Genomic DNA, 20,810 nt, shown 5'->3' on the forward strand with positions numbered 1-20,810 from the left:
TATATATATATATATGACACTAACCTGCAGAACAGTCTTATGATTGCAGTCATGTTGCTGATCCCAGCTCTTGATAGCTTACAGCTCCCTTCTTGAAGAATTACACTTGCAAAAGGCAGGCTTTGCAGGTTTAACTGTCCTCTTTGGAACCAGCTATTAACCACAATGGTGTAATTTGGGCAGAGAATAGAAGATCAGTTTACACTCAGTGTATCTGGAATCCAAGCCAGTGACGGCTGGTGATGATTCCGTAACTAGCTTTGTTCCAGAGAAGACCCTTGACGTTTAAAGTTCCACTGCCCATCTCCCAGGGCCTAACTGTAAAGGGTGACTTCCCCAGATGGCAGAGCCATTACTCCACCAAAGGGAACCCGAGTCCTTGCATCCCTTGCTACAAGATGGCATTTCTATTTGAAAAACTTACAAAATTCTTAAATTGAAACTTGAATGAATCTTCTAGAAAATGTAATAACCCATTTTTTTCCCTGAATGATAGCAGTTATTATAGCAGTTGACCAAAAAAAGAAAAATTATCATTTGGCCTTCCTATGAAAATTCTAAAGAATAGCAAATAATTAGGTGGAAAATGCAATCTTAAAATTACAAAAAAAGCTCATTATTTTATGGGAATAGGGAGGCAAATGAATGTTGCATTTGGATGCATAGCCCATTCTCTTTCACTTACTGTCGCTTGTAGTTATTCACTTGTATTTTTCTCTTCCTTTACAATTCTGAATAATAGAGTCTGAATGATTTTTTTTTTTTTTTTTTTTTGCAGTAGTTGTACCCATAGCACCTAATGTATTATATGTATTCAAGAAATAATTGGGCTGGCTTTAGCTCAGCATTTCCTTCAATGATACCTACTTAATCATAAGAAATAATTGACTATCTTTTTTTAAAAAAAAATGTATTTGGTACAGGGTTTCACTACACAGCTTGGAGTTGTAGTGATCTTCCCATTTTCAGCCTCCCAGCACTGGGATTACAGATGTGCGCCACCATGCCCAGTCTCAGTGGCGGCTCAGCATGCCTGGGTATAGGCTGACACATATCTTAAGTAAACATCTGCCTGGGGCTGGAATTGTACCCCACAAAAAGTCAACATGGCATCCTTATTAGTAAAACATAAAAGGGGTTTTTTACATTGTAGAAACAGCAAAAGAAATTAGATAGGAAAATGAAATTTAAATGTTGGAAAGAAAACAGTGACAGTAATTATTATACCTCTGGGGAAAATAAAAATAGCTTAATGGAAACAGCTCTTTCAGGTTAACCTTTTACTGTTAGCTTGCTCAAAGTGAATTTGTTAGGTGGAGATTTTTTTGGGTAACCTACCTGGAGTATAATTTTAAACATAAGATTGCAAAAGTAGTACATCTTTTACCTGGATTAGCCTGTTATTTACATTTTCCCATTTGATATATCTGCATTAATAACTGTTGCATATGATATCACATACATACAGGTGTTATATAAGTGCTTGTAGTAAAGTCTTCATATCTCCAGTATCCAGAAACTTTAATGTCTATTTCCTTTCTCTTTTTTTCTTGTCTTTTTGAGACAGGGTTTCACTATGCCATTTAGGCTAGCTTTGAACTCATTTTGTAGCCCACCCTGGTCTCAGACTTGCAGCAATCCTCCTACCTCAGCCTCCCAAGTTGCTGAGATTACAGACAGACGCCTGCACATTCAGCCTTAGTGTCTACTTTCTAAGAACAGTTGCTTTTCTATAGACAGTTATCAAAAACTCAAGAAATTCAACATGAAGCTAAGACTATTATATAACCTAGTCTCTATTTAAAATCTGTCTGTTGCCCCAGTCATACCCCTTAATAGTTACTTTTTGCTCTGGATCAGCATCTAACCTGTCTCTTTAGTTATCTTTAGTCTGGAAATGTTCGTCAGCATATCTGCTTATTTGGTTGATCACTTGGGTAAAGATGCTACCTGCCTGACTCCTCCCATAGTGCTATTTTTTTTTTTTTGTAATGAACAAGTATTCTGCCAAGAAACTTTAAGACTATTTAAATCCCTTTTTCTCTTCAGTTATTTTAGTATCTATCATTGATGGTTTCCTAACTCTGACACTTTCCCTCTGTATTTATTAGTTGTATTGCACTGTAAGGAATATTTTCTTTTCCCCTAATATGCTTGGCTGCTTATATTCAAGTGGACTTATTCTTTATTCAGTTATGATACATTATTATATAATAGGAATTTTGACCTAATTTTTGCTTTTTACAGTGTGCACTCTGGGTCACATAGTTTCTGTGCCTGCAGTCTCTCCCTCAGTTTCTCAGGCCATTGCAGAAACCTTTGTTCAGATCATCAATGCCACCCTAGACCTTTTCAGACTAATATTTTCATGATACTATGCATATGGGCTTTTCCTGCTGACCATGTTTTTATGTAATATTGTAGGTAGCATCCTCATGCTTGTACATGCTGTTATCAACTCACATATTATGGATTGACTAAGAGGATCTTGTTGCATGATCCAAAAACTGGATCATGTGATTTAGAGATTAGGAGTTTCTCTGTTCACAAGCTGCAGAATTGGTAAACAGAATTGTCTGCCTCAGGAAGCCAGATTTTTAAATTTGATATTCTTCAGGTTGAACAAAAGAAATCTTGTCTGAACAAAAGATGAGAGAGGTAAGTTGCATCCCACAATGTTTTTCCACTGTTACGTAGGGCATCACTATGCAGTTTAGGCTGGCCCTGAACTATGTAGCCCATGATGGCCCTCAAACTTGGTGATCCTCCTGCCTCAGCCTCTAAAGTGCTGGGATTACAGGCATGCACCACGACACCCAACAGACCTTTTTTGGGTCCCTCCCACAAATTTAACTAGGAATCAGCATTGTAATTGCAGGAAAGAGCCATCCATCAGAAATAGGGTTCCAACCAGTCTTAGGATGCTGTATCTAGGAGTTCAGCTATTCAACAGATGTCTGTTAAGGCTCTATGATGAGTACTTGTTTGTTTTTTTTTTTTTTTTTTTTTTGGTCCTCGAATGCCTTCAGGGCACTTTTGGCCAGCGGGAGAGTTGTGAGGTTCAAACTCCAGCAACCTGAGTCTGACAGCTTTGTGGAAGCAGCCACTTAAAGGCCTGAGCTAGGGCCAGTCCCCCTATGATGAGTACTTGTTCTGGGAACAGACAACAAACAAATATGTAAAGTAATGTATCTGTGACAAGTACAGTAGAAAACAATAAATCAAGATTTGGGGGATAGATGCTAGCAAAGTGTTTCTATATATATAAAATTTAAAGAGAATGCAAATTGATAAGACATTAGAAATGGTACACATTTAGAAGAACAAGATGAGAGGTATTCAACTGTGGTTTTTGTATTAAACTTTGCTGTCTTCCATATAGCTGCTCAGAGGGGGCCTGCCCGGTAGCTCAGTTCTTTAAGTGGCTGCTTCAACAAAACAGTCAGGCTCAGGTTGCTTGGGTTCGATCCCCACAACACAATACAGCCAGTCATGCCTTGAAGGCATTCGGCGTTTAAAAAAAAAAAAAAAAAAAAACACTTCTGCCATTAGGGGGCCTGGCCCTAGCTCAGTCCTTTAAGTGGCTGCTTCCACAAAGCTGTCAGCCTCAGGTTGCTGGAGTTCGAACCTCACAACTCTCCCACTGGCCAAAAGTGCCCTGAAGGCATTCGAGGAACAAAAAAAAAAAAAAAAATTAAAACACCATATAGCTGCTCAGAATATAGTAATAGCATATAGAGTTAGTCAACATAAAAATTTTAAACATTAACTGCTACTTTGAAAAAACTAGTACTACAATCATCTCAGCTACCCTGAATATATACTTATATGATTTTCCCCTTTTCCCTTTCCCTCACTTTGTTCCCTATGTTGTGTCTTTCCATTTTACTAGATGTTATTCCTTTCAGATTTTATTCTTTCAGGTTCTTACTCTAGAGAGACAATACAATATTTATACATGTGGGTCTGATTTATTTCACTTATGAGTATAGCCTGTTTGCATCCACTTATCTACTAAGGCCTCAAGTTTATCTATCTTAATAATTGAGTAGTACTCCATTGTATAAAAATACATCTTTTTCATCCATTCCTCAGGTGATGAGCATTTTGATTGTTTCCAAGATTTAGCTATTGCAAACTGTGCTGCTATAAACATGGGTGCACATATATCACTATGGTATGTTTTCAGTTCTTTTGGGAAAATACCCAGATAGAGAATAGCCGAGTTGAATGGGATTTCCAGTCCTAGGTTGTTTTTTTGTTTTGTTTTTTTTTTGTTTTTTTTTGTTTTTTTTGTTTTGGCAGAACCAGGGATTGAACTCAGGCCCTTGCTTATTCCACTGAGCCATCTCCCGGGCCCCGCCAGTCCTAGTTTTTTGAGGAGTTTCTACACTGATTTCCATAGTGGTTGTACCAGTCTACATTCCCACCAACAGTAGAAAAGGGTTCTTTTTTCCTCACAGCCTCTGCAGCATGTTTTTTGGTTTTGGTTTTGGTTTTTTTTGGGGGGGTGGTTTGGTGGAACCAGGGATTGAACTCAGGCCCTTGCGCTGCGCAGGAAGCACTTACTCTACTGAGCCATCTCCCCAGCTGTTACTGATTTCTTTATGGCAGCCATTTTTCCTGGGGTAAGACGGTATCAGTGTTAATTTGCATTTCTTGAATTACCAGTGCTGTGGAACATTTTTTCATGTTTTTATTTGCCAATTGTATTTCTTCCTCTGAGAAGTATGTATTCATCTCAGATGCCCATTTTTGGATTGGGAGGTCTTTAAATTTGGGGGGGCTGATTTTTTTTAGCTCTTTATATATTCTAGATAGAAGTCCTTTGTCTAAGTGATTGTTGGTTAAGATTTTTTTCCCAATTTGTGGGTTGTCTTTTCACTCTGTTGGTGATTTCATTTGACATATGGAAATTTCTCAATTAGATCCCCATTCTTGAATCTTTGAAGTACTGCCCAGGCAGTTTGGTTTTTGTTCATGAACTCTACCTACCCCCTATGCCTTCAAGATTTCCAAGGGCCAGGGAGATGGCTCAGTAGAATAAGCACTTCCCTGGCAAGTGCAAGGGCCTGAATTCAATCTCTGGTTCTGGGGGGGAGAAAAAGAGATTTCCACATACTTTCTCTTTTAGTAGATGTGCTTCTTAAAAATGTATTGATTTGATAGGTTCTTGCTATACAGCCAAGCTGGCCTCAAATTTAAAATCCTCCTGCCTCAACCTCCCAAATTTTGTGTTACCACTCCAGGCTGAGGTGCTTCTTTAAAAAAAAAAAAAAAAGTGGTTAAGAGAAATGAAATGGTAATGCCAGGTAGTGTGTGAAGAGGGAGCAAAAGCAAACCACGAGGAGAGGGTGCTGTAGGAGGCAGACCTCACAGTAGAGAAGCAGCCAACACATAGAGGCTGCAAGGTGCGGCAGTACTACATCTAGAGATTAGGAGAATTAAAGCAGAAAGCCCTGGCTGACCCAGGGGAACAAAGAGAGAGGTACTTGGATATCAGCTGAGAAGCTGTTTCTAGGAGGAGGTAGTCACTAAATGATGAATTAGTTGAGGATGGAAACTCAGATGTGGGAAGTGCTCCAGTGCAGTAGCAGCGACTCAGAATAGGTTTTAGAGAGAATACATGGAGTCCAGGTAACTCTGGAGGATTTTGTTCCATATGGGAGCAGAAAAGTGGGAAAGATCTAAAGAGTAATTAACATGGGAATGAGAGGTTAAAATTGGGAGCAATCTGTGGACATTAGGAAGCTGGTGGGAGTTCCCAACAGGTGGGAAACAAGTGTTGATGCAAAAGAGGGGGAGCAGAGCAGTGCCACCCCCGGCAGCAGTGCATAGGGTACATGTGGAGCCTGCACTGGGATGGGAACGGGGGCGCTAACCCCGGGTTAGGAGGGAAGGCAGGAAAACAAAGTGGGCCACCAACAAGTCAGTGTGCTTTTGCTGCTCTTTGACTTCTTTCCCTGCTTGTGGCATTTATAGAAATGCATTTCTTTGGCCTTTACCTTTTCTTTTTTAGGCTAACCCTTTTTTGGGAGTTCTACTTTTGAGTTAGTCCAGTTAGTGCTGTGATCTAGAAGTCAGAAAAAGATGATTCGAAAGTGCTTTGAGAAGTCTTGACATTAAAGGGGAAGAAGTACACATAGCGAGCTTTTAATATCATAGTTGAAAGTGTCAGAAGTGGTACATGCTAAATTTTAACTGTTGTGGATGTCAAGGAGAATTCTGTAGTCTTTTAAGTGCCCTTAGATAAATTAAAAGATAGAAGTACTCATCCAGGTGAATAAGCATACTTCTATCTATGCCAAAAATATATCCACGGTTCCTGATTGTAAAAGGAATGTTTATGTATTATAAAACACTCAAGCAGTTACAGACATACAGTGAAGTGTCAGCTCTTCCACAGCCTTTTCCTGACCCACCCTGCCTCCCAGAGAACCTGTTACTAGTTTACAAAATACTTCCCAGGTTTTTCTACTTATCTTTGTATTTGATCACTATTTCCTTCTAACTTAGCTGTATGATGTGGTTTCCACAGAGAACTAAATAAAACCTGCCAGCTAACAATATTGGTTTCCAAGTATTTTAAATCCAAATGCTTAGTAAATGCATGTAATTTAAATTATGCAGAGTAGGACAGGCTGTCTCAGAATGAATACTTAAGATAGGGCAAGAGACTGACCTTTATTTCCAAGTTAAATGTTCCTTTGATACTGAAGTAATGAATGTGTAGGTCTTGGGTTTTCATGATCACTAAACAATGTAACTACAATGCCATTTTATAGACTATTTGATGAGATATAAATAAGTATACTATTGGATGCTTTCACAGGAGAATGAGATATTAAGAGGGAAGTGTGAATCTATGGAGGAGGATGAAGAAACAGCACCAGCTCAGGAAAAATCACTGCAGCAGCAGAATAATGAAAATGAAAACACAACAGCAAATAAAGCTGACCACAAGGTAACAGAGACCACTGAATCTAGAAATGAGGTAAGTACTGTACTTCAGAACCCAGCACTCATGCAGATTTTGTGGCACTGGCAGAATATACTGAGAACGTTCTATGTAAGTGTACCGTTAATAGCAGATCTGACATACAAGAAAAATTATATAAAACTATAGATTTATGAAGGAATCAGCAGTTGTTTTCTCTGACTGAACTCAAGATTTTGTGTATTCACACACACACACACACCCCTCCAGGAACTTGCTAGCAGGTTCTGCTTATTGGGCTTGCCCAGATGAAAGACGACTGGCATTCTGAACCCAGGGATCCTGAGAAGCAAACAGCTGGTCAGGTCCAGGAGAGCCAGCTTGGGCTCAGATCATTCGACCTGCCATGGCCACAGCCCAGGCTAAACCACTGGCCTCCAGGAGCCCCTTTTGTGCCTCTGACCTCTGTTAAGGAACAGGTCCCGTGGGCCACATCCTGGCTCCTCGCTGTCTTTAAGCACCCTTTCTGGCCCACAGAAGAGGAATAGAAAGAGGACTCCAGGAGCCAGGCTCAATGGGTGGCTGGTGTAATTCTCAAGCCTGTTTGTCTAGCCTCTTTCCCCTGGACCATTCTCTGGCTGTCAGCCCAGCAGAGGCTTTGCTCACAAGTCTGGCACACAGGTGCTCCAGGACAGGACTAGAGGCTCCACAGATTTTTTTTTTTTTCCGGGGGGGGGGGGGGCGCCCGAGGATTGAACTCAGGCCCTTGCACTTGCCAGGGAAGCGCTTATTCCACTGAGCCATCTTCCCGGCCCCTCCACAGATTTTTAACCAGATACTTCTGCCCACAAGGACCCCGCTGATGCTTCTCTTTCCCATGGCCTATTTTGGCATGTTGCCTCCCCAGGAGGTAAGAGTTCAGGCTGAGCCTTGAATACCCTTAAGAACAGAAATCATGCCTAGGCCCTTCTCAGACTGCCCATCACCACTGCAGTCTGCAGTGTAACATGACATCACACATTACTTGATTTTATGGAGCAAAATCAGAAACAGCTTTATTCTCTTTGCCTACTCACTATTGGTCTGCCCCTTCTAGCATGTTCTAACCTGTTCTAGGGGAACTAGAACTTCCCTGTCCATGCATGGTATCTAGGGCAGGACCCTGACTTCTAGATACTCAGAGTAGAAACCACTCAGCCATCTTAGTGCAAATGATGATACTCCAGTGTAATTTTTTTATGGTAATGGTGACTGAACTCAGGGTTTTCTGCATGCTAGGCAAACACTCTTGCCCTGAGCTGCATCCCCAGCCCTGCTGGTGTAATTCTGAAAAACTTAAACTGGATTAAAAATTCAGCTGCTTCTCGCCTCATCTGCTGCACTCCCAAGGCTGGGTTCTGTGGAGGAGTGTGTGGGGCCACCTGTTTCCCAGCTTTTCTTTCCCTGCTGGTTAGGCTGCCTTCTCCAAACCTAGGAGTATCAGTGATACGAACTCTGGAAACGTGTTGACAGAAATCAACCCCAGAATTTTTCCCTTGAGTGTAGGACACATTTAAAATTTTGTCAAGATAGGTAGTCTGGTTAGAGGGCCACTTTCATTTTGCCTCCTGCCTAGTAGCTCGAAGTTCTCCACCTGCCGTACTGCTGACAAGGACAAGTGCATCTGTAGCCCCAGCTCATCCTTTAGGGTTCCTGAACATTCAGGGATGTGCTTACCTGTCCAGATTGCCCTCCCAACTGCCTACCTAGCAGCTGTTTTCCTGAGGCCGTTTTTGCCATTGTTCAGATGAGAGGTAGAGAACTCCATGTTTTCATTTGCTAACATCTCTAGCTTCAATGCAGAAGTATTTGGCACCTATCTGTGCTTTTCCCCAACTGGTACGTATTCTCCCTGCCTTTCTACCCCCATGTACTATCAGTGCCTACTATGTCATATAAATAATGAAAGACTGAGAGAGGTATCATTTCAGCCCACTTTCCCAAGTGCCTCACAGTTACTTGACAGAAAGGATATTTTTACCAATCTGTCACTTCTTTAACACGGAGTCATGCATTTACCTTTACTCTCTTTGGATTCCCAGAAATGTTTTCTTTGCATCTTTGAACTATCTGTAGTTACTCCTATACTACTGCACACCTAGTGAGCAAGCCATTAAATATTAATGACAAAAATCATAGCTTTCTTAGAGAGGTTAAAATATAATTTCGTACGATAGACATCAATTTGAACATAAGCTTCCAAAAACATATCACTCAAAGCAAGGCACTGCTGCCTTAGTTCTGGGTAGGCTCAGCTTCCCATTGTTACTGTCCCATTTAGTATTTACATACTATGTTTGTATACTGTAAACTACACATTTGACAGTATTTTTTCTGGCCCTTTTGTTATTACTTAGTACATGCTTTGTTAAAAATTTAAAAAAGAAAATGAAATGTTGTATTATTGAAACACTGGCACTGCTTTTGTTTTTCTAGCCTGTCTACAGATGTATACTTAAATTGTAACAGTTGATGAGTACATAATATATGTAGGTCAAATATTCAGAAACAATTCTTGGGGCCGGGGAGATGGCTCAGTGGAATAAGCACTTCCCTGGCAAGCGCAAGGGCCTGAGTTCAATCCCCGGTTCTAAAAAAAAAAAACAAAAAAACTCTTTACACTAGAGAAATAGCGCCTTATGGTTTCATTTGTTAAGCTTTCTCTTAAAAAACTAAATGTGGGGGGATGAGAGGTAGCTCAGTGAGATAAAGTAAGTGCTTGCCTGGCAAATGCAAGGTCCCGAGTTCAAACCCCGGTACCACCAAAAAGAAAAACTAAATGTGCATCCACCAAGTTCTCTGAATATACTTAATGGTTTCTGTAATCAGCTGCCGACTGACAAATGTTTCAATTTTATAAAAGGCAAAAGATTTGCATTCTGAAGAGAAACCAGAGTATGTTTCTATTTTATGTGAAAATCAGTGATGAGGATTATAAAAGGCTGACAATACAAATCAAACTGGCAGTGTTGGTATAATGGGTTTGCTCTGCCTTGCTTTGCTCCTGCAGCACTGGGCTGCATCCCCAGCACTACTGCTACCACCACCACCATCCTTTTCAAGATAAGGTTTCTTTTAAGTTACACAATTACAAGCTTATGATCTTCTCACCTCAGATTCTCAGAATGCTCGCATTACAGAGGTGTGCCACTCCACCAACCTGATTTTTTAATGATTCCGTTGTCCGTGTTTACGTAAGATCACTCCTGCTGAAGGAAAAATTAAAAAACAAACCCAAGCAATTAGATTGTAAAATGGCCAAGTTCTGTGACTACCGCCCAAACTGGACTGGAGAGCCTGGTGGGGAGGGCTTAACCCCTAGCCTTCCATTTCTGGATTGCTGAAAAAAAATCAAGCAAAAAAATGAAGTGCACCATAGACTGGTATAAAGGACAAATCCCTAAATTCACTTCAAGCAAAATGGCCCTCATCTGTAATTCCATGTTTTAATTAAGCCTGTTTGAGCAGATAAGGCCATTTATCCACTTACTGAATTATTTTTACAGACATCCAACAGATTTGTGATGATCTCCATTCTCATTTGTGATCACCAACAAAGTTTGGTCAGTAGTTGGCCAAGGACTAAGCCCAAGTTTAGGACCATTAACAGACTAGAAATTGAAAGTACTCAAACAGTAATCTAATTGGCCAAGAAGCCTATTATGTACTCAAATGTTCAAATTTCCAGTTAGAGCAAAAGAAATCTTGCCTGCCAATTTAGCTTGAACTTAATAGTCCTGTAGTATACAGACAGTCTGAGAAACAGTTTTCACATAATATGAAAAGCAAGAAACTGGGTATTTGGCAGAAAAGACACCACACACACACACACACACACACCCACCAGGTCTGACTCCTAAGGGAAACCCTGAAACATTTAGGGGAGGGAATGATGTACACAGCAATACCTCACTCAGGATTATAAGTACAGATATATACACACCATAATGCAAATATCCTGCTCCAAATTAGCAGAACTTGAAGAAAAGGAATTTCTACAGATTCAAGAAATAATGAAGGAACTCAAGTCTAGAAGAATTGAAATCAGGTGTCATGACAGAGACTGGGTTTAGAGAGTAAGATAGAAATCTCTCAGGCCTATGCCTAAGGGAATGTGAGCTTTCTACCTAAAACTCAATGTTTCTTAAGGCCCTTATATCCAGGAAATACAGACTGGGACAACTCTTCACCTGTTAGAAATCATAAACTTAGAAAAGCCTCAAAAACTAAATATAGGATCTGAATCTATACAAGTTACCATGAAAAATCTTAAGGCCAATAATCTAAAATTTATACAGTGACAAACACTGGTACTTGGTCAAAAAATTTAAAACCGTCAAGCACTACCAACATGAGCTCTTAAAAAAAAATCATTATCCGAGAAGTGCTCCAAATACTATCAGTAGACAAAAGAGCCAGGTGTGGTGTTCGCATGTCTGTAATCCCAACACCAGGAAGCTGAGGCAGGATGATTCCTAAGAGTTTGAGGCCAGCTCTCTAAGTGATGCCCGCTTATAATCCCTCCCATTCTAGGGGGCTGAAGCAGGAGCACAAACTCAAGCCCAGCCTTAGCAGTTTAGCAACCTAGGCCCTGAATTCATTTATCTCTAGTGTTGCAAATAAATACCATGATAAATCCTGTTAAGTATATATATATATATATTTTAAAAGGTAAGTTTGTTTCTTGAAAGCAGTAATATTCAATATGTCCAACTGTACATGCTCATTAACATTTGATAAAATGGTAATATATCAGCCATTGATAAGCTATTATTTTGAAAATCTATAACATGTATTATATGTTAGCCTGTTTGATTTTTGTTCATGCTTTCTTTACTCTCTTCAAAATCAAATGACTAAAGAAAAGGGAAGCTCATAGGCAAGGTGGCACACATCTGTAATAACCAGCACTTGATAGGCTGAGGCAGGAGACTGCCAGGACTTTGAGAGTTTGAGGCCAGCCTGGGCGTGAGCTTAAGGTCAGCCAGAACCACCTCAACTACACAGCAAAAAGCTGTCTCAAAAAAAAAAAACAAACAAAAAAAAACACCAATGGGTGAAGAAAGGATCTTGATTAATAATATTGGGAGACAAGGAAATGACCCAGAATGTACAAAAAAAGCATACAAAATATAAAAAACTTCAAGCTAGTCTTAAAGTATGAAGTCAGGCAGGCATGATGGCACACACCTGTAATCCCAGCACTTGCAAGCTCAGGCAGGAGGATCCTTGGGAGTTCCAAGACCAGCCTGCATAGCAAGACCCCATCTCAAAAATGATCCTGTTTTAAAAGAGCAAATCTCAAAACACTACAGTGAGAGCATCATAAACTAATGACAATCTAAAATTACCAAAGGATACACAATCACTGAAAACAAACTCTTTTAAGATGTCCTAAGGCAAAGTAATTCTAGGATATAAAAACTAAGAAAATTAATCAGACTCTCTCCAAAGACATTAGTCCAACAAGCTAGAATTGGATGAACCAACCAATGATGAACTACTTAAAAACACATTTGGATAAATACAGAGGTCTGGTTCCCAATGGGCAAAATAAAGTGGATTTTAAAATAGTAACTGAACCTCATACAAACAATGGTTAAAGCAATAAACAGTAAGTAGAGTTTGGAGTGAAAGGTCTAGATTTGAAAAATTTGTTAGGGGCTAGGGAAATAGCTCTGCAGCTTAAGTACCTGCCTGCCAAGCACAAGGTCCTGGAGTTCCATCCCTAGTACACACATACACAAAGAAACAAGACAAAGGAATAAAATATGGATAAGTCACCCAGTATGTAGCTATGACCGGTTTTCTTTAGTCACAACTTGTCCATTGTCTGAAAAATTTATTTTTTTTCCCCTAGAGACATCCAAATGGGACAAGAGATACATCTTTCTATCTGGAAGACTTATTTCAGCTTCTTTCATCACAGCCTGAATATTCTCTGGAGGTAACTATGATCTTGACTTTGATCATTACACAATTAATCTGCAGTGACCTTAATGCAGAGCTATAGATGAGTGGCAAGCGTAAGGTCCCAAGTTCACTCCCCAGTACCGCAAAAAAAAAAAAAAGCCACATTTAATAATCAAGTACACAGGCCTTTTCTGGACTGAGTGTCTTGCAATGCCATTCAGGTTGGCCTTAAACTGACTCTATAGCTGACTAGCCTTGAATTTGCAGTGGCATCCTGCCTCAGGCTCATTTTGGGATTACAGGCATGAACTAATCAAGTACATACATTCCTCCTTACAAATAATCTCAAAGGCATGAAATACTTTATAAACAATACCACTCATATTGAAGCAAAGGGGTCAACACCTTAGAAACTAAACCATTTTTTTCTGGTAGCATGTGTCATAGTTTGATGCTTAAAAATTCTCCATACTGCTTCAGTTGAGATTATCCCTGATTTACCATGTGTATGTAATTCCCAGCAGCTAGGCTCACTTGCAGATTATAAATCTATAAAAATTGCAGTGCTATTGTTAGGGAACTACTCATAGCACTGACTAGTGAGCTAACTAAACTGTAGTAGGCATAACTGTTTTGAAAGTAGGCTTATGTTATTTAAAGTGCCTTTTCCCACTCCTTTTCAGGGCATTTCATTGGAAGACACATCATCTTTTCCAGGTAGTATCAATGAGGGCATGAATTCTTCAGCACACAATGTAAACTTTAGCCACGCTGTTAGTCATGATGTAAATCTTCATGAAGCCATGCTGCTGTGTCCCAGCAACACATGTAGAAGAGATCCACTAGCAATTACGTTACAACAGGAATCATTGCTGCAGTTGAATTCTCAAGTCCTTCCTGGTACTAATTCAACAGGACTTCACCCACCTGTTGACAATCAGATAAGGAATCTAACAAGCCAAGATCTTCTATATGGCCTTGATGCAAACATATTTGACGAGATAAACTTAATGTCACTGGCTGCAGAACGCAGTTTTGAGCCAGTGGAAGTTCAACTTTTTGAAGAACAAGGTTCTGATTCTGGACTTAAGTTAAATTTAAGTCACAGTAACACATCCATCACCAAATGTAATTCTTCGTATTCTGCGTGTAATGAAGGTACTACAGGGTATACCAGTGACCTTGAAAATCTTTCCCAACATAATTTAGAAGGGGCTGTTGGTGGTTATTGCCCACAACCCAGTAAACACTGTCACATGGATCATAGGTATGAACCTAGTTTTCAAAGTGATCTATTTCAACATGTGTGTCACAACCACACTTACCATTTACAGCCACCTGCACCAGAAGCCACTTCTGGATCCTTTTCAAGGTCTGGGAAATCTCAGAAAATGAACAGATACTTCAATGACACAGACAGAAACCTGAGCCGTGATGAATGGCGTGCTAAAGCTCTGCATATCCCTTTTTCAGTTGAAGAAATTGTCCGCATGCCTGTTGATTCTTTCAACAGCATGCTAAGTAGGCACTACCTGACAGACTTACAGATCTCACTGATGCGTGACATCAGACGAAGAGGAAAAAACAAGGTTGCTGCTCAGAACTGTCGTAGACGGAAATTAGACATGATTTTGAACTTAGAAGATGATGTATGCAACTTGCAAGCAAGAAAGGAAATGCTTAAAAGACAGCGAACCCAATACAACAAAGTTATTAACATAATGAAACAAAAATTGCATGCCCTTTACTGTGATATTTTTAGTAAGTTAAGAGATGACCAAGGTAGGCCTGTTAATCCAAACCAGTTTATACTACAGTGCAGTCATGACGGAACTGTTCTGATCATGCCAAAAGAAATGATATCTACAGGCCAAAAAAAGGAAACCCAAAAGGTAAAGAGAAAAAAATAGAAGCTGAAGATGGATCAGCTTCTGTGGAAGTCTTCCACCTATGGATACAGTATTCACAACCTTGGTCTTAAACCAAAGTGACTTACTTGGGAACCTTACCCTACTTATTCATTTATCTGAACGTTTAGGAATCAAAATTTATAATTTTGGGAAATTGAGCGGGCTTTCTTCCCCCACGATTCATGTGTAATTCATGATTAGGGTAGCAGTGCCATCTCTGGCAGCATCCTATGGCTACACCAAAAAGCAAAACACTGGTAATGTTCTTTTAACATCTTTTTATCCACTTAAAATGCAGTGTTTCACGTCAAAGTTTGAAGTGAAACCGAATTATCTGAACTCAATGATACACATATATCCCCTTTCACCAATTAAAACCACCTTGAAGGATAACCTCACATCCCAAATTTTCATTCCCCACCAATGTAGAAAGCAAACAGGAAGGAGCCAAGTAACAGTCTTGGAACTAGAAATACTTCAACTATTCTGACCATTTATTCATCAGTCAAGTTTTTGAAGTATTTCCTTAGTAGAAACAGTTTTCCATAGGAGACCTGAGTTTCCTTAAAAATGCTTTTAATCCACATTTGGATTTTTTACTGCATGCTATATGATAATCTCAATTTTAGAATCAAGGTGCACATTTATTGATCACAATATGAAATGCCTTATGTTGTTAAAAGTCACTACCTTGGGTTACATAAACAAGTTTTATCTATCCTGTTAGTGAATTTTCCTAGTTAATACTTTATTAAACGCAAATACCACCATTCTGTCATTTTGCTGAGTGATATCAACTATTTAGCCCATGACAGGTTGATTTTTATACCTGGTCCCTTTCTTTTAAAATTGAGTATCATAAAAACTATGCAACAAGCAATCAAAATATTGATGGTAACTGGTTTTAAAATGCCTTGCGCATGGTTACTAAGGATTAATCATATTTCACAAGTCACTGGATGAGTCATACCTGAGCATCTTGGATACAACATATGAACTCTCAATCTTCAGGCAGCAATCAAATACACAAACCCTGTGTGTGTACTCGCTAGCATGTCCCTGCTTGGCTAACTAAAAATTGAAGGAAAGTACAAGCATTTGCATCCATGTCTTCAGTTTACATAGTACTTCAAAGAGTGCTTTTTTCCCACAGGTACCCAAATGAATTGTGAACTTATCCTCAATGTAGTGCCCACCTAAAACAAAAATTGCAATTCACGATTCATGTCACCAAATGGTAAAAATAGTTGCGTGAAATTGTGATCCAACCCTCATTTCCTACCAATAGTTAAAAGTAACACAAGTTTCTCTTTCACTTATTTTTAGAACCACCAACTCCACACTCATTCCAGAATTGGCCAAGTCCAACCCCACCTAAAGCTTAAACACTGAACTATAGGTAATGAAAATATGCTGTGTACAACCACCACTTGGATAGGAGTTCCTAATGTTTGTACTGGACATGAAAGGCGGAACATGTGGTTCAACTGTCATAAGATTCTTTTCTTGGAAGAGACACAGGCCCAAACCATGACCTGATCCACCGAACAAATTAAGAATCCTTAGATATCTGGGGGAAGTAGATTTGTTTCATGTTATTTGCAAGGGCTTACACCATAACAAAAGCTGTACTTGCGAAAACACCTTCAAAGTGGTTCCCAATGTTTGAATTCTTGAAACATACCAGATGAGTAGAGCATTACCATAAGATGATCAGTGTTATTTTCAGACTCATGTAATTTACCCAGCCAGTTTTTTCATTTTAGCTTTATCTACAACCTCAAAGCTATGATGCCTCCAAGTGAATATGCTAATGCAGAAACAGTTCCATATATATAGACAAAGTATTAGTAATGTTAAAACTCAAGAAAGGCACTACCCAAACAAGTCCACCTGCTTCCTAGGACAGTGTTACTGCTTCCTGTGACAGCAAAATACCCCATGTGTTTACCATTCAACATTAACTACCATCAAGCCTAAGTATATGCTAATTATTTAAGTGTCAACCAATCATATTTATCTGGAGTATTTCCAAGACTTAAATTTTAAGAACAGCCTGCATTATTAAATATGCTTGATCTGCATCTGTATTAGGCTTGCTTGACTTGTCTGAAGTTAAAACAAAGAAAGGCATACATTTCAATTCAAAATGTTTCTCCTGAGGAATTGGGAGCCAAAAATTCTGACAAGCACGCAATTGATGACAGATGCACCTATATCAAACGCACATTATTAAAATTTGTAATAGTTATGTAACTTACCTGGTACCTTTTCAGAAATTAAGTCAACTTTACCCTTGTTTTAAACCAAAAGGGCTTAAACTCAGCCCCCATTACTGTGATCCAAAAGCTCCATTCCAATGATAACCACATTTTCATGTATAAATTGTAACAGAACTGATCAGCATTTGACAAATGATCCAATTTTCTCTCAGTGCTTCGCACAAACCAGTTTATGGACCTCTAGCTGGTTAAAATCCATCAATTCAAAAAGCCACCACCAATGTCCAAGATACAGCAAACTAGCAGCATTCAAACGCTGAATATACAGTGCATAAATAGCATTTTATTAGGGACAATAAACTATGTCCACAATGCTTTTCTTATTTGGTATTAATATTCAGAATGTGAAATATGCATATGCTTTGAGAAAAGTGCTTTAAAAATTTAGGCGATGGCAATCTTATAGACAGCTGAATGTTAATAGAACAAGTTTCACACATTCTATGTGTAAGCATTACACCAAGTATTTGCATATAAAAAGTATTTATTTTATAAATTTTGTATTTAAAATAGAAACTTATTCTGTCTATTCACAAAACCTAATTTAAAACATGATACATTTATCTCTAGCTGATATTACTTCTTTACAAACACTCATTTTGTTACCAAGAACCTGTACTAAAATCAAGTTTTTTGTTTTAAACATTTCCCTTTAATCTTAAAGAGTGCTTCTTAAATGAAGGCACCAACAAGAACTACTTTCAGATGGTACAGAATTTCTTATTTCTTGAAGATTCTGTGGTTGACCACTTCTTCATTAGTTACCTGCAGCAAGACACCTTCCTGCCAAAGGAAAAAAAAAGTATCTGAAGAAGTTTATCATGTTTGTCCAAAGAACCTAAATAACTTCAGTGGTGGCCTTAGGATCAAAAAGACTCTGTGCTGCATACAGAATAAGCCCTGAATATAACAATTCTAGAAAGGCAGTAAAGCCAGGAAATGTGAGAGTAGTATTAAATAAATTTCAGCAGTCAACCTGCAGCTCTGTTTTACAGCAAAACACTGGGCAATAATTAGCTCATTTTAACCTTGCCATTTTATAACGGATACATACAAGATTTATAACGCAGGAACTTTACTTGAAGGCATAAACTATTTCCTGAAAATAGATTCACAACCATTTCACCCTACCTTCTGTGAGCCTTATCCTAAGTATGTAAAGCTTGAATCAAATAGAACAAATGTCCATTTTAATAAAAGCCCTGTATCACTCAAAACGCTTGACCCAAGAAATGAATACACAAGGGTGTAATGACAGGAAATCTGATTTATTCAACTTTCAGCCTAACTTTTACCTACCATTTTACTACCAACACCACTGAAGGAACCAAGAAAAGCTTTATTAATGATCACTTGGCTTGCCTCAGCTGTTGAAATGAAGCACTTTACAGTCTTTGTGGCAGCAGAATATACTTGTCCATGGTTCATATCAATGCTAAAATTCCAGCAGGGAAAAAAATGATATGTTAAGCACCTGAATCTTCATGGAGAGGAAAGGGGTGGGAAAGAAGGAAAAAAAGGGAAAAACAACCAAAATAATTTTAAGTAAATGACAGATTTGGAAAACAGGGTTTATTAAAAAATATTCTCTTGAGTTTATAAATTGTTAAACTCAATTTGTAGCTATGTTAAACTACATAAGAACCACTATACTGAAAGACCATTGAAGAGTTATTAGTTCAATCTTTTAGGGAGGAAAAATTAAGAAAGAAAAAGTAAATAAGATCTTACCTAAAGAAGTTTAACTGAAGCTTAGAACTACTTTGCTCTACACCCTCAGCTTTCGTTGGCATCCTTATACACTACTGTAGTTAAAGCTTTGTAGAAACAGCACAGTTTTTTAAGACTGGCTGAGCTTAGTAGCCGTCAAGAGTTCTCTTGTACTAGACCTGTGTCCCTGAAGAGTACCTCGCTGGGGTTATTTCCTTTCCTTGCATTGAAGAAGCAGCATCTAAAAGATCTAAAAAGGTGTTTCTCCTTGCAGAGATATCCCTTAAGTTATCTAGGTAATTTAATCCTGATGAATTGCAGACAACACACTTACAACTGATCAGCGTTTAATCTTACACAATGTAACAACAGCTTTGCAGTGGACCTTAATTATACTACCCACTCCTTAACTTATTTAAAATAAAAAGTCTATAATTACACAATTTCCTTTAGAATTATTTTATTAAATCATAAATGTACAACAGCTTCTTAACTCTACACACGCACTTAAATTTTTTAAAGGAAAAACGTTATGTCTTATTACACCATGATCCTGGCTAATAGCTTTTCAAAACTTTGAGAAAAATCTTAAAAAAGGTTTCACATGTCACCTGAAACTTACAAATTTAACATTATCAAAGAAGGAATGCTTCTACACTCTTACAAAGACCACTAGAAAGAAACAACAATTAAAAAGCTAAGAAACTGTCTCAAAGGCATTTTTACAATCCTTCCTCCACAGTAAGGTAATGTTATTAAATAATCCAATCCATTCACAAAATGGCTCTCTGCATCTGCTCTGGTGTCTTCTGCCATATCACTGCATATTTATGCATGACTGAGATAAGAGTTTCCTTAACATTGTTATTTCGATAACCTGAAGCTGTTCTGTTACCTCTGGGCTCTCATCCTCTCCTATTTATACAGTGAAGCCTGTTTCAACAGAAGTAAAGAGTAAAAAAAAATAGGTTATGAAATTATCCATCTAACCAGATTTTAAGGAAAGATAACATGATCCTAAAAAGCTTTACTCCTGCTGCTAGGACTCCCAAGATAATAATAATTGTAAAATTCAAAAACTACTTACCCATGGCAAATAGGAAGAAGCTCAGTATCGGCTCCTTCCACCATAACCCCCACTTCCTCCACTGCCTCCTGGACCATAATTTCCTAAAATGATTGGGAGAGAAAAGAGACAACTTACTTCATTTTTCACATCTGCAGGATACTAGTTACTTTTACTTTGTAGCCATCTAGTCCTCAATAGACCACAACATTTTACATGCTGCTAACTCACACGCTTGGTCAAACATCTAAGTGTATTCAAGTATTTAAATTTCATCATTTATTCTATTAAAAAGCCTACCACCACCTCTCACTTTAATGCTTTCTAAAAAAAAATTAACCACAAGAGCCTATATGTAGTTTTGCTAAAGTTTTTCCAACAAATTAATACCAGTAAGGATCTAGAATAACTTTCAAGAGGCATGTCTATACTATTTGCAATGTGCTCAATTTGGCTATCTATGCAGAGTATGGCTGCACACTAATCTCAGTGCTTAAAGAGACTGAGGCATGAGGATCTCCTTAAATGGAGGCCAGCTTTGCCTATGTAATTCAAAACCACCCACAACTATATGACAACCCCTGTAATAAAACATGACTTACATGTTCTCAAATAGTCTCAAAAACACTATTCTGTAACAGAACTCCCAGCTAGTGCTCTACTTTTCTTACCACACAAAATGTCACATCTAGTTACTGCAAGCCCCACTGATACTATCCTTTAAGTAATTCTATAAAGTTTACCTCATTAGCGAGAACATTAGCAAATATTTAGAATGTTACTTTGCCTTTGAAGTTAAAAAAAACACACACACACACAAAAATCTTATTCTGAAATTTTAATCCTAACTTACCTCCACCATATGGTCCCCCCATGTTCCTGCTACCACCAAAGTTTCCACTTTTCATTGGACCATAGTTAGAAGGTTGTTGGTTATAATTTCCAAAATCATT

At 38.5% G+C, this 20,810-nt stretch overlaps 2 protein-coding genes across 2 annotated transcripts in view; one reads left to right on the forward strand and one right to left on the reverse strand.

The window, feature by feature from the left end:
- Nfe2l3 (nuclear factor, erythroid 2 like 3) overlaps positions 1–16,851 on the forward strand; it is a 32,968-nt gene extending 16,117 nt beyond the window's left edge. The window contains exons 2-4 of the mRNA XM_004626478.2: positions 6,833–6,994; positions 12,837–12,923; positions 13,573–16,851. Of these exons, the coding sequence (XP_004626535.1) occupies positions 6,833–6,994; positions 12,837–12,923; positions 13,573–14,799 (1,476 nt within the window). The 3' untranslated portion in view covers positions 14,800–16,851. The remainder of the gene's footprint in view (positions 1–6,832; positions 6,995–12,836; positions 12,924–13,572) is intronic.
- Positions 16,852–19,226: 2,375 nt separating this feature from the next.
- Positions 19,227–20,810, reverse strand: part of Hnrnpa2b1 (heterogeneous nuclear ribonucleoprotein A2/B1) — a 7,892-nt gene continuing 6,308 nt past the window's right edge. The window contains exons 10-12 of the mRNA XM_012513648.2: positions 20,711–20,810; positions 19,879–19,961; positions 19,227–19,724 (exon numbers count right to left, since the gene is read on the reverse strand). The exon at positions 20,711–20,810 is cut by the window's right edge and continues 22 nt beyond it. Of these exons, the coding sequence (XP_012369102.1) occupies positions 19,900–19,961; positions 20,711–20,810 (162 nt within the window). The 3' untranslated portion in view covers positions 19,227–19,724; positions 19,879–19,899. The remainder of the gene's footprint in view (positions 19,725–19,878; positions 19,962–20,710) is intronic.

This window comes from Octodon degus, unplaced genomic scaffold (assembly GCF_000260255.1).
Source record: "Octodon degus isolate 3935 unplaced genomic scaffold, OctDeg1.0 scaffold00015, whole genome shotgun sequence".
Classification (NCBI taxonomy): Eukaryota; Metazoa; Chordata; class Mammalia; order Rodentia; family Octodontidae; genus Octodon; species Octodon degus.